The sequence below is a fragment of the Lacerta agilis genome, chromosome 3 (genome assembly GCF_009819535.1).
Source record: "Lacerta agilis isolate rLacAgi1 chromosome 3, rLacAgi1.pri, whole genome shotgun sequence".
In the NCBI taxonomy this organism is placed as follows: Eukaryota; Metazoa; Chordata; class Lepidosauria; order Squamata; family Lacertidae; genus Lacerta; species Lacerta agilis.
This window is the reverse complement of record NC_046314.1, coordinates 30305218-30321982: the sequence shown is the minus strand read 5'-3', so window position 1 is coordinate 30321982 and position 16765 is coordinate 30305218. Positions and strand designations below refer to the sequence as shown.

At 41.0% G+C, this 16765-nt stretch overlaps 1 protein-coding gene across 2 annotated transcripts in view; it reads right to left on the bottom strand.

Annotated features, from left to right (window-relative positions):
• Positions 1-1276: 1276 nt before the first annotated feature.
• The window catches only part of FAM83B (family with sequence similarity 83 member B), a 59783-nt gene continuing 44294 nt past the window's right edge, over positions 1277-16765 (bottom strand). For both annotated transcript variants that reach the window (XM_033143168.1, XM_033143167.1), the window contains exons 3-5: positions 9597-9761; positions 6183-6307; positions 1277-4050 (exon numbers count right to left, since the gene is read on the bottom strand). In XM_033143168.1, the coding sequence (XP_032999059.1) occupies positions 1605-4050; positions 6183-6307; positions 9597-9761 (2736 nt within the window). In that variant the 3' untranslated portion in view covers positions 1277-1604. The remainder of the gene's footprint in view (positions 4051-6182; positions 6308-9596; positions 9762-16765) is intronic.

The following is a 16765-nucleotide window of genomic DNA, read 5'->3' as shown; positions in this document are numbered from 1 at the left end:
CAAAGCGAGTTGGGGCTTTTTAGGGCCAGCAAACTCTTGCCTATAAATTCTCATTCTTTAAGGTCTGCCTCCCCTCATCTTTAGATATATACAGCAAACAGTAATAACTTAATGGTTTGTTAAACATAAGGATATAATAAAGCAAGTATGAGAATCGGCAGACTGAAATACAGTTGTTCTCTGCTTCCATAAATGAGCACCATCATCATTTTGAAGCAGCTACTATATTAAAAAAGAAAGTGATATGTGGGTTTTCTGATCCGGAGATTGTTGCCTGCAGCAGGATCTGATCACGCTAATAATGTATGTGAGCATCTTCTGCACTGAATAGATAGTGGTTGCAATTGTCTTTGAAGGTGAGGAGTATGGCTTAGAAAAAGATCCAAAGGCCAGATAGAGAAGCCTGCATTTGGCCCTTAGAGCTGAGGTTCCCCTCTCCTGCGTTATGGACATGTATACTCTCTGACTTTAGACTTTAACTTCCTGTTTCTTTCCCCTAGCCACAGTTTGATATGGTGTCTCAACTGGCCAGCCACAGCTATTGACTTGCCTTTAAACTGTATTTTGAAACCATGGTTTGAATTGGGTTTACAAACCATGGTTGGGAGCAAACAGTAACAGGAAATTTGTTTTATATATATATATTTCATAAAATTTATATACAGCTTGATTGTTTGTTTGCTTTTTTTTTTTAAAAAAACCTCCTTGTATCGGTTTACATAACAATAAAACAATAGTTGCCAATTGGGACGCGATGACAAAATATGTGTGGAGAAAACTGGGGGAGCTCCTGTGTGAGAAAGGAGGAATGCTGAGTTTACCACATTTTTGCGAGCTTCAAGCCATTGTTGGAAGAATCAGGTTTGCAATATTTCAACTGTGCCAATAAAGCATATTTAGAGCCTATTGATTCTAATCCAGATTTACCTATCCGCTAGATTGTGCATGTTAAGCTCATTCTTTTACACTTTTTAAAGGATAGGCTTTCAGATTAATAGCGCCAACTCAAATACTGCACTTGTGTATGGACAACTCCAATTACAGTCTTCTCCAGTCGTGTGTTACTTTAGCGTATGCCTACTACTATCACTGCATGTGACAATATCCATGTAGCTGCTGCTGAAAATGGAAGCCTAGTGGGTATTGTATTGGAGGGGAGCAGCATTGCTTCTTTCGTTTACAAAAATATAGCAAGTCCAGCATTCAGAAAACGGTAAATTCCCCCAACAAAAGCGCAACCTTGAGAGTAGACATGCAGACTGCATGTAAAAAAACCTAGTAACCAATAAGCATTTATTGTGCATGAAAGCAATTTTATGGAAAGAGTGGCTCCACCTTGCGTGTTTCGGCAGGGTTTATAAAAGAATGTTTATTGCCAGCACTGAGGTGAGTTACACCTCAAACGACATAAAAACGCAAATACGTATCAACAGGTCGGATTCCCAAACCTACGCTGAACCAAAGTTATATACATGTATAGCAGTGTTCTAACTCCTGTAGTGATTTGAGTTAAGCTTTACAAAAGCTGTCCATCAGTCTGTACTTAAGTATTTACAGCAGGTATATTTTTTTAAAAATAAAATAAAATAATCCATAAGTAGGTTTCATTTGTTTTTGTATATAAAATTCCCAAACTTTTGCATAATTCCTCGCAACTTGTTTTCATTTGGGTGCAATGGGTGGTAGACACCAGGGTTGTAATTAGCCACCTGGTTGCTCCTTCCATAATTATTCCTAGAGGCCTTGCTATTTGTCTCCGGATAGTGAGCGCTGTTTTTCTGGGTGCTGCTTGCTTGCTGAGTTCCTGCTGGCTGAGCAGAGCTTTCCACTTTGCAAAAAGGCTCAAAGCGACTGTAAATACGCCTGTCACTCAAGCGAGGTCTTATTAGCTCATCGTTTGGCTTGGTGCTCGATAGACGAGGCGCCGCTGCGCTGACCCTGTGCGGAGGAATAGCGGCCGCAGTTGGTGGGGGTACCCGATCCCGGCCTGCATTTGCACGCAGCTCCCTGACATCCTGGTACTGAATTTGCTCAGTGTTGAATCTGGGAGCAGATGGGTCCCCTGGAGGTACTTCTAACAGCATATTTTCTATTGGTTTCACAACTGGCCCCCTTTTCATGTTTTCTTCCGATGGAGGTTTTAGAGATTTTTGAGACTTTGGTGATTTTGGAGACTTGGGGGGTTTGGGGGACTTGGGGGGTTTGGGGGACTTGGGAGATTTGGGGGACTTTGGGCTGACAGTAATGTCCTCCTTACTCTTATGTAGGCTCCCTTGTGAATTAGATGAGGAGCTTCTTTTTTTCCTGGGAGAACATTCCACCTTTATTTCAGCCATTTTGGGTCTTTGATTTTCTTCACCTTCTGACACCAGAGTGTCAGAACTGCTACACATTCTGTAAAAAGCAGGCGCTTTGTTTTTGGACAGGCTCTCTTTCTTCTCTGGTGTGAGATTCAGCAACGACCTCAGTTTCTGCGACCCCTTTTTCAGGAAACTTGGGGAATTCTTGTTCTCTTTCTTTGGTGAGGCATCTTTCCCAGACTCATCTTTACTAGATTCTGCTAGTGCAGCCACAGAGATGGACTTCGGCGTGGTGGGGGAGCTGACCTGTTCACTTTTCAGGTTATTACTGTCAGGTGAAAGATGATTGGCTACATCGTACAAGCTTTTAGAGTTTTGTAGGTCCTCCTCTAGAGGTGGCTTTAGAGCTGCCGGTTGTCTGAGTCTGTTCCTATTTAGTGTGCTGTAGACATAGCTGGCTGCCTCTTTGTTATTCCCAAGATCCAAAGCAGATTTTGAATTGTCAAACATTGGGAAACTTCGCCTTTTCAGTATGCTTTCATTCTTTAGAAATTCTACTGGTCTGCTTGTGCTCAGAGTTGAATATAGGTAGGCAGGCTTCTCTCGACTAACTGGCGGAGTTACACTAGGTTTCTTGTCTTCTGAAATCGGCAGGTTGTTGTTTTTGACTACCTCAGGTTCCAGTGGGACATGCGTGCTTGGTTCTGCCTCAACGTCATCAGCTCCATCTTTTGGTTTGGGAACATGGTTGGGTGTTCCTTTGGGCGTCACACTGCCTTCAGAACCAATGATAGTTGAATTTGAAGAACTGGCACAGCTGTTTACTTCTTTCTGCTCTGGCAAAGTTGGCTTAAAGACGAAGGAGGAGCGCAGGCGAGAGTGAGCATAAAGGGCATGGGCCTTGATACTTTCTGCTGCATCAAAGCCCTCACACCTATCACCTATCCCTGAGCCATTTGAGTCTGCTGGAAAATCCGACTGGTCATTTAAATACGATTCAATGCGCCAGTTGCGCAGGAAAGATTTTGTGGTACGTTCAAGGGTCGGCATTCTCTGCTGTAGGTAGCGGATGTGACTGTCTGTTCCATTGAAAGATCTCCGTACAATTGAGTTTCTGTCTGCAATATTCAGCTTCGGCTGTGGAAGCCGGTCAACCAAACTCTGTTGAGGCACATTGAGGTTTTTGAAACTTCCGTGCAATGAAGATACAACGCTGAGGCTGTCAGATGGCACTTGCCAACCATGTGGTTGATTATTTGCCCGGTTCATTGCCCTGTTGAGCATCATGTATGGAGTCCTTTCTGGTTTCTCCCCTGCATAGCTATGCCTTTTCCAATGTTCATTTACTTCGTTGGGCTGGTACTGCTGGATTCTACTCTGCATATGAAAACCTGGAGCAAACTGTGGTTTCTGAAAGAGCTGGTTCCTAGGACCGAACGTGTCATTGCCATTTATTCCATATCTGCCTTGTTTCTTCAGAAAGCTGGTGTCTAAGTTGTGGGTTTTGTTGGCCCTCCCAAAAGGGTTACGCAGGCTAGAAGATGAAGCTAAGGAAGACTGTGAATGCTGGTAGGCATCGTTCTCCCAGAGTGCTCGGCGGCTATTAATTCTAACTAATTCTGGAGCAAATGAGCTGGGAACAGAAGAACGGGCATATAGTGTCCTAAACTCTTCATCAAAAGATTCAACCAGTTGTCCTGTGATAACCTGGACCATGCTGAGGTTTGCTTTCTCAAAGGACCACATGAAGCTGAAAGATGAAGAAATGACAATTAGTAATCCAAACCAGGAACAGGCAGACACTTGTTAAACAGTGGTCAAGTTACATAGTGATAGGTTTCTGTATAAGAAGAGAAATCTGTTCTCCTCAGAAATGTGCACAGGGATCGTATGATCAATCAGATTTTTTTTTAGTGATGAGTCACTGATGATTAAAGCTAGAGAAGCATATTGAGAATGATACTTATTTTTACCAACACAGGCTATAAGTAGAGGTAGGTAGCACCTGCCATCATGTCTGACAACTGGCCACTGTGGCTTAAGGGAGGTGGAGTCCAAAACATTTGAAGGTCACCACATTGGGGAAGGCAGATATGTGTGTGTGTGTGTGTGTGTGTGTGTGTACACATACAGTGTTAGCTAATAGCAGACATGGAACCACTTTTTCACTAATGTTACACACACACACACACACACAATGTGTAGACAATTGTAAGCATTATATCCTGTAGACATGTGTCTTTCTGCTGGATAAGGTGCACCACACAGGTGGCAAAAGCCCTAGACTGAGGGTTATGAAGTAGCTCCCCAACTAACTCAATGGAAAGTTTCTTCAATGAATGTCCAAGTAGCCAAACACAATCCCTGATAAATTGAGAGAAGCTGAAATGAATTTCAGACACAATATCATCATGAGTAAATAATTGCATATTGCCTACAGTGAATGGGAATGGGGGAAAATAATTTGAAATCACACAGTTACCCGGTAAATAGAATAGTATTTTATATTTGTATACTTACTGGTGTACCATAAACTGAAACTGCAAATGTATTTTACATTAATTTTCATAGTTATTTGCAATGAGCTTGTAGGATAGGTATTTACAGATATCAACACCACCTTACCAATATTTTCACATAGCCATGCTGCTCAAACATAGCAGTTATGACTATCATGTTTTAAAATATTGTATGTTTTGCGGGTATGCGTCTAACCAAAGACAAGCCCTTGCATTCACATAATTTAACAAATACATATATTGGTCAACCATTTTGAGAAACAACTTAATTGGAAAACACAACCCTAGAAATCACTGCTTTGCCTGAAATCTTCAGTAAAGGATACATTTATTCTCTATGCATCTCTGGGTTATTTGTGGGGCCTGCCTGGTGTTTTTACATGAGTAGAATGTATGCTTTTATTTTCTATGCATCTCTGGGTTATTTGTGGGGCACAGGAATTCGTTCATTCCTTCCCCCCCCCAATATAGTCCACACACACACCCCCAAGGTCTGAGGGACAATGGATTGGCCCCCTGCTGAAAAAGTTTGCTGACCCTGGTGTAGATCCTACTAACAACTTAAATCAGAGCCTTTGGTCTGCTCTGACAACATTCCTCTTGTTCTTATGCTAACCGGACCCGAAGGGCTTCTTTTCCCACAAAACAAAAAAACCCACAGATTTCAAAAGGTAAATCAGCCCCTGTATTAAGGATGTTATTGGGATTCATAGATTCCCCCAGGAAAAGAGCCCATGTTCTTGCTCCATTTGGGATATGTAAAATCTCTGCCTTAATGTCTTTAAAAACAAAACAAAACTGACTTCTCTCCCTTCTTTTAGATTACCTATGTTTTCTCCCAGCCAAATGATACTTCCTTGCCTCTGCCACACACAACCTTCATCTCTTCATATTTGTAACCCAATATGCACTCTCTAGCCTTCTTAAACAGGGCAAGGTCATTGATTATGCTTGACCAGGCATAGGCAAACTTGGCCCTCCAGATGTTTTGGGACTACAACTCGACCATCCCTGACCGCTGGTCCTGTTAGCTAGGGATGATGGGAGTTGTAGTCCCAAAATGCCTGGAGGGCTGAGTTTGCTTATATGCCTGTGCTTGACTCATCTATCTCCATCCCCTCTATAGAGTTAGCCTCACAGTTGCTGGTCTCTGCAAATAATCTTTCACTCTTGTAATAACCCTGATGCTGGCTCTTCATTCCATTGCTAACCCCCTTACTAGAAAGGTTCAGTTGTCTCCATGGCACACCATGTCTCTTGGCTCAAGACCACCCTAGCACATGTTCCTCCTGTGGACAAGAACACGCAGAAACATTATACTGAAGATATATAAATTATATCTAACATGTGCATAGCTTCTTACCTGTAGGTACCATACATGACTTTCTTACAGTCAACGAGAAGAAATTTTTGTTCCATTTTCCCATGGAATTTCGCCCCTGACTTGGAGTAATAATCTTGTCCTTTTACTGTGCGCACCCTCATGTTCTGAAAAAATTGTAGGAAAAAGTCAGAATGCATTAATATAAACAAATACTGAACAGCCTAAAGCCCAGTCCTATGCCTATTTTCCAGTTCTGAATAAAATCAAAAGGAGGCTTAACCCCAAGCAAGGGTGCAGAGAGTTGCAGCTTTAAATACTACCTGTACTGAGAAATCCAAAGCATGTTAATTCAGAAAAAAATCCTAGTTTGTTTGATTGGATTAACTATCTAGTAATTGGATTTAAAACACTTCACAGTTCTTATTACATGTAGAAGGAACCCTAATCCCTTTAATCCAGACAACACCACAGAAAGAGGTTTTCATATCCATATTAGTTAAGATGGGACCATAAAATAGTGTGTGAGAGAGAAAGACTGGGAGAGAGAAAGTGAGAGCAAGAGAATGTGTCTGTCTACCGAGTGCTTCTTTTCTGGGGGTACACAGGGGTACACCTACCCCTAAACATTTTTTAATCTTTGTACTTTTGTCCATTAACTGTATTTATTTCCCCCGATTTGAACTATATAATGGTGATTTTGTTGAGTCAAAATGAGAGTACCCCTAAACATTTTTTTAAAATAAAAAACCACACTGTGTCTACTTATAGCTGAGGCTGATCACAAGGTTTATCAACACTTATCTTTCCTCTGCTCTTTCCAGGCTGCTCCGAGTGCAAGTGCCTCCTTTTTTTGGCCCCAGAGTTTTCATCACAAAACACACACACACACACACACACACCACTCTTTAAAGTTCTATCAGAGGAAGCATCAATCTGTGCAAAACCCAAATTGACTTTTGCTCCGATTCAGCTTTAGAGAGTGGGTTTTTGCAGAGAAAGCTTAGGGAAACAAGAAGAAGAAGAAGAAGAAGAAGAAGAAGAAGAAGAAGAAGAAGAAGAAGAAGAAGGAGAAGAAGAAGACAATGCTCACACATTGAGCACTAAAACACAGATTTCTGCCTGGAAAGAGTGGGGCAAAGGTAAGTGTAGATAAACCCAAAGTGCTCTGGTACTATATATATGAATAGAAGCATATTAGAACAGTCCTGATGAATCAAAGGCTTCCCTAGGCCAGCAACCCATTTCCCACAGTGGTGATCCAGATTATGGTACCCTGTAATCAAGACATGAGGGCAATAGCATACTGCATCTATTTCTGGAATGATCATGACTTGTAGGCAGTCTGATAGCTTTACCCTCCATGCATCTGTTTAATTTCATTTCAGAGCCATCTGTTGGTGGCAAGCACATCTTACGGAAGCGAATTCTGCAATTTAACTAGTCACTACGTGAAGAAGTAGTGTCAGTCCCACCCTTCAGCCTTTGGTTGCCTATTGCTGCCATTTCCCCAGCTCTACAATATCATTTTTTATGGTGTGGTGACCAGAAATGGCCATAGTTGGTGATATTCAGAAAAGCCATACTCAGAGCAGACACACAGAAATCATTGGAGATAAGTAAATCCATTGACTTCTACCTTGATTTAGTCAGATATCACTCATAATTCCAACTGTGGTCACATTATTGATTTATATAATGGCATTATATCACCAGCCTTATTTTCAGTTCTTCTCCTAGGGCCCTCTAACATGGAATTTCTCACTGCCACATACTAAACCAACATTTTCAATGAGCAACCCTCATATATGCTTTTCCTGGTTAATCACCCCATTGTACAGCATATTTTTGATAGACAAAATGTATTTGCTCTTTTGGTTACCATAGGCTTTTGATCGAATGAAGGGATCTTGCTGATGGAAAGGGGGTTGTCACTTTTGCCAATTCTCCCCTTTCCTCAGCAGCTCCAGATAGCACCTCTGACACTGTTCCAGAGAGTCTCTTAACCTTCTGAGATAGATTTTCAGAGAGTGCAAAGGGATGGTATTTTTTCTATTTTCTATTTTTTTGCTTTGTAAACCACCATGGAACTGTGGTATGTAATTTTTTGCTGCATACAATAAAAATATTATTTTACTAAGGTTTGCATCACTACTAAGGAGCTTCACGCAGCAACTGGTGTTGCTTCATAGGTTCCACCCAAATAATTGGTCAACTACAAGCCTCCATAAGTCACCCTGATACATTATAATTGCGTACAATTTGCTACAAGAAGCACAACACAAGTGACTTATAGGAGTAAAACCAACACAGCAGTGTGTGGAAAAAACAGGAACCTATTAAAAAAAACAAAACAGGAACACCCTCAGTTAAGGGCAGTTGGGTCAGATCAGTGCAATGATACCACAGTATCCAATTAAAATTTGCACACATGGAGATATGGCCTGTTTATCTCTTTGCCAGTATAAAACCTGTATTTGTGAAATGTCCTTGTGGCAGCTTGAAGCCTGAATCCTAGGGATTCCTCCATTTGAAGGTCATAAAACATTTCTTTTTTAAAATCAGAGAGCCAACAGAACATGCAATTGCTGTTCTAATCACACAGCACTGGATTCTGGTTGCCAAAGTTCTTTAAGGAAGGAAATACCTTCCGCGTGTCTTCAAAAGAATGGATGCAAATGGATGGAAGGGGGCAAAAACACACACACACACACACACACACACAAAACCACTTCCAGTTCTCCTCGCTATTCTCACCCCCACTACTGACTCCAGGTTCTGTTTGGCTCTTGGGCAAGATATCTTTAGGATGGCAGCCCCAGCTCCAGCTCCACCTCATTGCTGTTTCTCCTGCCCATTCATTTGTTCTTTCCCTCTGGGCTAAACGCACACTACTTCCAGAAGGAGATGAAGGCTCGTGGCTCCTTCTTCTTGCTCCCATCATTGCTCACTTCCTTGCATCAACATTTTTAAGCAGCTCGCTCCCGGAGATCCTGGGGTGCACTGTCTGCACGTGCCAGATAAAGCCCATCAGATTGCATACAATTACAGCTGCACACCTTTATCCTGCCCAATGCGTGCTCAGAAAGAAATCCAATTAATTTCAATGGAATTTACTAATGAGCACTTGAGAAAGGATGTTAGGTCACACTCCTCAACCCACTTATTGGAGGGTAAAGCTCAAATTGGACACAGTGTGACTTACTTCCAAGTAAACACAGATAGGATTGTGCTGTTAGGGAAAAAAATCTCACTCTCATGTCAGTATCACTGCAAAGGCAGCTTTTAAAGCGCAGTAGGATATTTGCAAGCCCCATAGAAAGTTTTTCCTTACAGACATTGCTCAATATTCATACACTGCTGCTGTATTCAGTTTTTGCAACTGACATGTCAATTTATTATTTTGGAGCACGTGTGCGCTAAATATGTTCCTCTCCCACTGAACAAATTACTTACCCTGAGCCTTTGAACTTGACAGCCTTGTTTCTCTGTCATCTTCAGAAAGTGGTTGAAGTTAGATTCATCAAGTAGAAGATACACTGAAATTCCCCTAGTAGATGCTTCTACAATTTCTTTAAAAATATCCACATCTGTAAACATATCCATAACGATGGCAACAACCTGCGGATAGCAAAAAGTGTTGATAGCATTTAATGTACTGAAGATGATAGCCATTATGAAACATTACAGGATTTAAAATGTGTGCACCCTACACGTAGTGTTGCTAATGACATCTGCAATGAACCATAAGCTCTATGTACTAAAGATTTCTTTCCTCCTCATGCAGGAAAATGGAAACTGGTTATTTTCTAAATTCTTGTGCTTAAATTTCATTTACAAGCAGTGCTTTTTTTTCAGCCGGAACTTGCTGGAACTCAGTTCTGGAACCTCTCAGGTGGATGCCATTGCCATTATAAGAGAACAAGGGAGGCATTTGTGGTGAGTTCTGGCACCTCTATATATATATATATATATATATATATATATATATAGCCCTATCAAGTATATGTTTACTTAAGTCATAGGACTTTAAACCCCCTAATACTTATTCCAAGGAAGTCCCACAGAACTCAGAAGGGCTGACTTATAAAGAAAGACATAAGCATTGCATTGCACACTTAACTGGCGAGTTGATGTATTGTGGTACTTAAAATATTAGCACATTTATTGCTGCAACGATAGTTTTAAGGTTTCACAAGATTCTTTTTTTGTTTTGTTTTGCTGCAATAAAATAGTGCAGCCACTCTTCTGGAGCAAATTGTACTGGTGTTGTAAAATTTTCTTTGGAAGACTGAGCTGAGAAAACTTCACATTAGGGAGTTTTTGCTGTTCACAGCCACCAGGTGGTGGTGATTGTGGGGAAATGGTAAATGCAGGAGTTTACAGAAAGAAGCACTAATGAATTCTCTCTCACATACACAGCAATAATACTCAATATAGGTTGATATGGAGAGAGTGGAAGATTTGGGGTGGAGGTCAGTTTTCCACTTACTGCAAGACACACAACCCAAAGAAGGCAAGAAGGTAGATTGCTCCTAAAATCATTAGTTTGTATTAAAAAAAAGACTAACTTTGGCAAAAGCCCAAGACTTTGGCTGTGAACAACTCTTATTCAAGGTCTTTTTTCAGGAACTGAGTGGGCAACCCACTTAAGCAAAGGTTGGGTGACCCACTTCTCAGAGTTAGATAAAAATTAGATGTCTAGACTTGGTTGTCTAAGGATGTAGATTACTGTATTGAGATTAGAACAATGGAGCTTGGCAACAAATATGGGTGAGGACCATGACAATAAGTTGGGGGGTCCTGCAAATAATTTGACATTGGTTGCCTATAGTTGTACATTTAAAGTGCCCCCCCCCAAAACCCAACAACCCTAGGTATTGTAGTTTGTAGCTCTGTGGATGTTAATTACACTTTCCAAGATTCTTGGGGTACGGTGGTGTGCTTTGGATAAGCTTAAAATGAATAGCATGTACATACAACACACTGTCAACACAGTCAATGCCCAAAATTTCACCAATGAAAACAGGTTCCGTTTGCCTTTGGCTTTCTTGGAAGAATGCTATGCACACTATTTTCCTTTCTCTGCACCCACAAACACCACAACACACAAATATGAGAGAGAAGCTCTACTAAGTATGAGAGGCAAAAGATATTCATTAAGTGAGGCAGAGAAATCTACTATTAATTTATTAATCCATTACGGTATTGCTAACTCCACTAACCCCGCTCTGTCTGCTAGCCAGGCCTTTCAGATATAGACCAATTATAATCATGGACCAAGTCTGAATCGACAATCTAGAAATCATCTGGAAAAGAATGCTTCAGTGGCTCGCAACTTGATTGCGCAGACATATACAAAATAACTCTGGCAGAGGACATTGAGCAGACCATCCTGCCAAATGGAGAGCACAACTGCTGCCCTGGCTCTGGCTGTGTTTTGACGCCACTGAGTCACCTGGCTGAAGCAGCAACTTGTGCAGAGTTTATTGCTTTGTTGAGGAATGCCTTTTGAAAATCCACACAAGGCCAGTTTATCAGTAAGCTTATCTCGTTCAAAGGTATTTTTCAGATAAGTGACCTGGAAACCTTGTGCGCCTCAGTCTGTTTGGCCTAGTCGATGTCAGCCTGAGAGCCTCTCTCAGCTTGTGCTGTGCTTGCAAGCTGCTGTAAACTGAGAGGAGACGTTGGAGGAGGAGAGATGAGGAACCTGGAAGCCCTGAAGGAAGAGTTGGGGCCTGTCCTGTGATATTTTTCTAAACTGAGAGAGAATGGGGCAGTGACTCATCACTGTAAGAACACAGAAGAACCAGGGCTGAGCAAGATGACCCTCATGGGCGTTGCATAAATATATGCCAGGTGGCAGAGGTGAACAATAGCCCGGGATAGAACAAGCACAAGTCAAGGTCCGTGTCTGACATAGTGATACAGGGATGTTTTTAGTCAGGATGGGGAAGGAGTGCTCTTTCTTTGTATGCCCTCCACCACAGAGCCTACAAATACCTGAAGAATAATAGATGTCTGGAGCTACCCTGATGACAGTCAATACTGAAAGACTGCACTGCAGGCCCAAGTGACTGCAGCATAAAATGAACAGGCATATGCCACCAGCAGAGTTGTACTTAACAGGCAATCTTGGTGAAAACTGGAAGAGCAAAGTGTTTGAGAGGTATCAATTTTGGTAGCACTAGTTTGATGAAGCAGCAGGAATAGGTAAGACAGCTTTCAGGATGATCCAATGGCCCTTGTATTGGTGTGTCGCTGAGTTTCGATCTTTATTGTTGCAAGGGCCACTGGATTGTCTTGTTTCTACTGCATAGTTCTACTACACTCCTGTGTAGAAAACGCCACTGATAAAGTGTGAAGCAAGGAGCAAAGAACACTTTGTGTTAATTTGGCTTTGGGTTTTTTTCAGTGTGGGGCGACGGATGGGGAATTTGTGAAGCTGGAAAATCCACTTTTAAAACTCTGTTGAAACCTCTTTGGAACTAATGCAGCTTGTTCTTCTTCTATTATTTCCTTCATATTCAGTTTTACTTCTTTTTCTTCTGTAGAAGAAAAAATAGAATAGAAGAAGAAACTGGACTGGGGAAACTTTGGGGGGAGACCTGTGGGGGATGGGAAAGGTAATGGGGAGAGTGATGATGGGCAGGAGGGGGGTGGGGTAAAGTATGATTAATGGGGATATTATAAAGGCTGACCCCGGTACTCCGAAACCAGAGGGAAAACGGACTATGAGAATGGAAGAAACATTCAGGTATTTGTTAAGATGTGTGTATATATATATATATATATATATATATTTGAAATTGGAATCAGATGAAATATAGGCTACAGCTTAACAATGTTAAGTGAAGAGAGGATAAAAGAAGTTGAGATGTGGAACTTGATGTTTTATTTGATAAGAATAAGATTTAAGATATGTTGATTATAATTGTAAGACTAAGATTAGATTAAGAAAGTAGATTTTACAATGTTACAAAGTTACTAAAGAAGATTAGAAATGAACGCAAAAGAGAGGATGTGAGGAAGTCCCAAGCCTAGGATTATACAGAAGATAAGGATGAGTAAATAAGTGTTTTGTCTGTGTGTATTTTGTGTAGTTTTTGTAGTGTATGTATTTGTATTTTGTGTATTTTTATTATTAAAATCCAATAAATTCTTATTAAAAAAAGGAACTAATGCAGCTTGTTCTTAATCATTTGAAAAATCACAACCAGCTAACACAGCATAGATGATTATTAGTCAGACCTCTGACTGTACAACTGGTTGTTTGTAAACAGCAGGAAGCATATCTGAATAGTTCCCCTGCATCTTTCACATGAGTTTGCAATATAAGCCTGCGTGGAGGAGTGAGAGACCAATAAAGTAAAAGATTTAAGCGTTATTCATTTATTTGTGTAATTATCTCCCTCCAAGGAGATTAGAGCAAGATTTTAGCTTCATGTCAACCTGAGGTATAAACTGAGAAAATGACTTGGGTGAAGCAGCTCACCAACCCCCATTCTTCAAATTTGATCAGCAGTCTTGCACCATATAGTTAGATGATAGATGGATAGATGATAGATAGATGATAGATAGATAGATAGATAGATAGATAGATAGATAGATAGATAGATATAGATAGATGATAGTGCATCTCAGGAAACATGTCATGACAAACCAGGAAGGAAACAAATGAGAGATTAGGGATAATTAAGACTACATTGAATGATTTGCCGAGTAACAACATCTCAGCACCCTAGATTTGTCTCCTCATAGCTCCTTGTGGAAATACGTAAAAACAAAAGAAAACAAAAACCAATGCTATTGATTTGAGTCTGAGTGAACAAAATGTTTATGCATCAAGCTCTAAAATATACAAAGTATTTTGTTAAAAGTTTCTAATATGAACATTTTTCATTATACCTCCCTCCCGAGTAGAAACACCAGAACATTCATTGATAATAATAGTTATACCTTTAAGGAACTTAAACAAGAAAAAAAATATACAGCAACTTCTCTTCATAGAGTTCAGTTCTGCTTCGTATAGGAAAGTTCCATTTTACTCATATCTTTGTCATAGATGAGCAACAAACCACTTTATATTGCTCCTGTACCAGGTGTGGGAAGCCTTTGGTCCTCCAGGTGTTGTTGAACTGTAACTTTCATCAGCCCATCATGGCAAATGGCCAGGGATGATGGGAGTTGTAGTTCAGCAACATCTGGAGGGTCCAATGTTCCTCACCCCTGGCCTATACTGTACAGTGAACCCACAATTCAAAGTACAATGCTGACGTTTGGTCCCAGGGAAGCAGTATGATTAGACCCAGGAAAGATGCATCCATTTTCATCACATTATGGACTCACCAACAGAAGCTTCCATTTATGGTGGCAATCATTTTTAATGGGAGGCAAGGTCATTTGGTGTCCTATTTTCATCATTTGACGATACTGAGAGTCAGAACATTGGTTTATTGATCCCAGTATTGCCTACCCCAACTGGCAGCAATTGTCTGTGGTCTCAGATAGGCTTCCTGGGAGCCAGTCTTTGGAAATGCCAGTGACTGAACTTGGGAACTTGCACATGTAAAGCTTCTCTTGGCCTTTTCTTCCATGATATTTATTTTGAGAAGAGCCTGATACAAGGTAGAATGGACCTTCCTACAGCTTTAACACCTTTGGTCATGATCAGCTGATTGCAAATAATAACCATGGCACACGTGTAAGAGGTTGGAATTCTTTGCCTGTGTGTGTCTATAACTATGCAGTGTCAATGCAATTGTTCTTGTACTAGTAATAATTCTTGCCGTTACTGTGCTAAGCTGTAGAGCAGCCTTCTCCCCCCTCTTTGACCTTACAGAATAGTGCTACAATAAGGTGTGATTTGCAATCACCAACTGTACGTTCTAACCATATTCATTTGCTTCTTATTTTCAGGAAACCAGTAGGAATACACGGGTTGAAATTAGTGTTCACTGCATGACTGTCAGTCATGACTCACAACATCAATAAACCAATGATCTCTAAGCCCTTGGGACAACACACACATCAGTCGAAATCCTATTACCGGTATCTTACTCATTCAACTTAGTCAAGCAAAGCTGCTGACCTTGTCTTCTAGCTACCATAATGGAGTAACATTCCACCTAGAGAACCCTTAAGATAAAACCTGAAATGTGGGCTGCTACTGGAAAAGCCCCTGGTCTCCAGGCATGCAAATGCGCTTGTAAGCACATTGTGGAATTACTTCTGTAATCACGTAGCACGGTGGACTGATTAGCCAAAGGGAGGGAAAGAGACAGCGTAAAACCCCAAGGAAATGCAGAGCTTGCCATGCAGATTTCCCAATAGCAGCTGCAACATTTAACAGGAAAGACTGTCACCTTTAAACAAGGAACTAATCTTCTGTCAAATGGCAAAAAGTTCTGGTGTTTCTGCCCTCTAAAAACGGAACATAATTCTGCAGTGTGGTTCTGTCAAATACAATGGCAGACCTTCCCCCAAGTGTCCCTATTTTCCGGGGAGAGTCCTGGATTCACAAAAGCCGTCCCGGTTTCTTATTTGATCCCTGAATGTCCTGCTTTCCCTTAGGATGCCCCTATTTTCATCAGAGAAATACTGGAGGATATGGAGTCATGTGACCCCTGAGCCAAGGAGATATATAACTATACAACCTTTAGAAGACATCTGAAGGCAGCACTGTGTAGGGAAGTTTTTAAAAAGTGTGTGTGTGTGTGTGTGTGTGTGTTGGAGGCCACCCAGAGTGGCTGGGGCAAGCCAGTCAGTTGGGGTATAAATAATAAAAATATTATTATTACTATTACTACTATGGAATAGGGCATCCTTATTTTCATTGGAGAAATGATGCAGGGTATGCAATGCATTCTGCTATATCATTTCCTCTGAAGGTTTTACGTCCGGCTTGCCACTTCATTAAGGGTTTAGGCTTCTGGTTAAGTTTGGAGGGATAGTTTGAATACAGGGTAGAGAGCGGTAGGTCAGGTCACCTGTATTGCTCCCTGGATGTGCCCACTACCACAGCCACCATGTCCCCCCATAGATCCCTCCTTAAGGGGTGCAGGAGATTGTGATCCTCAGGAGTTCGGACTTTGTCCACAGTCCACCAGTTCTGGATCCCTGAATGTAAATTATCATTGCTTTCCATTTTCGATTATAAATTTACTATTCGTCCCGTTAACAGACTGCAGGATAACTGCAGAGAGCTGCTTTACTTAGATCCTTGGAACACAGCAGAAAAAGTGTTTTGTCCCAGCGGGAAAGATACACATGAAAATCAAAATGAAAAGTGCCAGTCAAGTTGCTTTAAAACAAAACAACAACAACAAAACCAATACAGGAATCCTGAACCTCAACACTCATTTATTTATGCTGATGGGAACTCGGTTGTTACAGATGGTTTTAAAACTCAACACTTTCTGAAATAGGTTGAAATAGGAATTGCTTGTTATGTTGCTATTGCCAGTGCTTTTTTCCCCCTAGAAAAAGAGAACTCACCATTTTCTCTTAGAACAGCAATGGCGCCCACCTGAGAGGTGCTGGAACTGAGTTACAGCTGAAAAAAAAACCCTGTGCTAGCCGTGATTTTACAAACATCTTGCTAATTCACCCCTCCTTCACTGTTG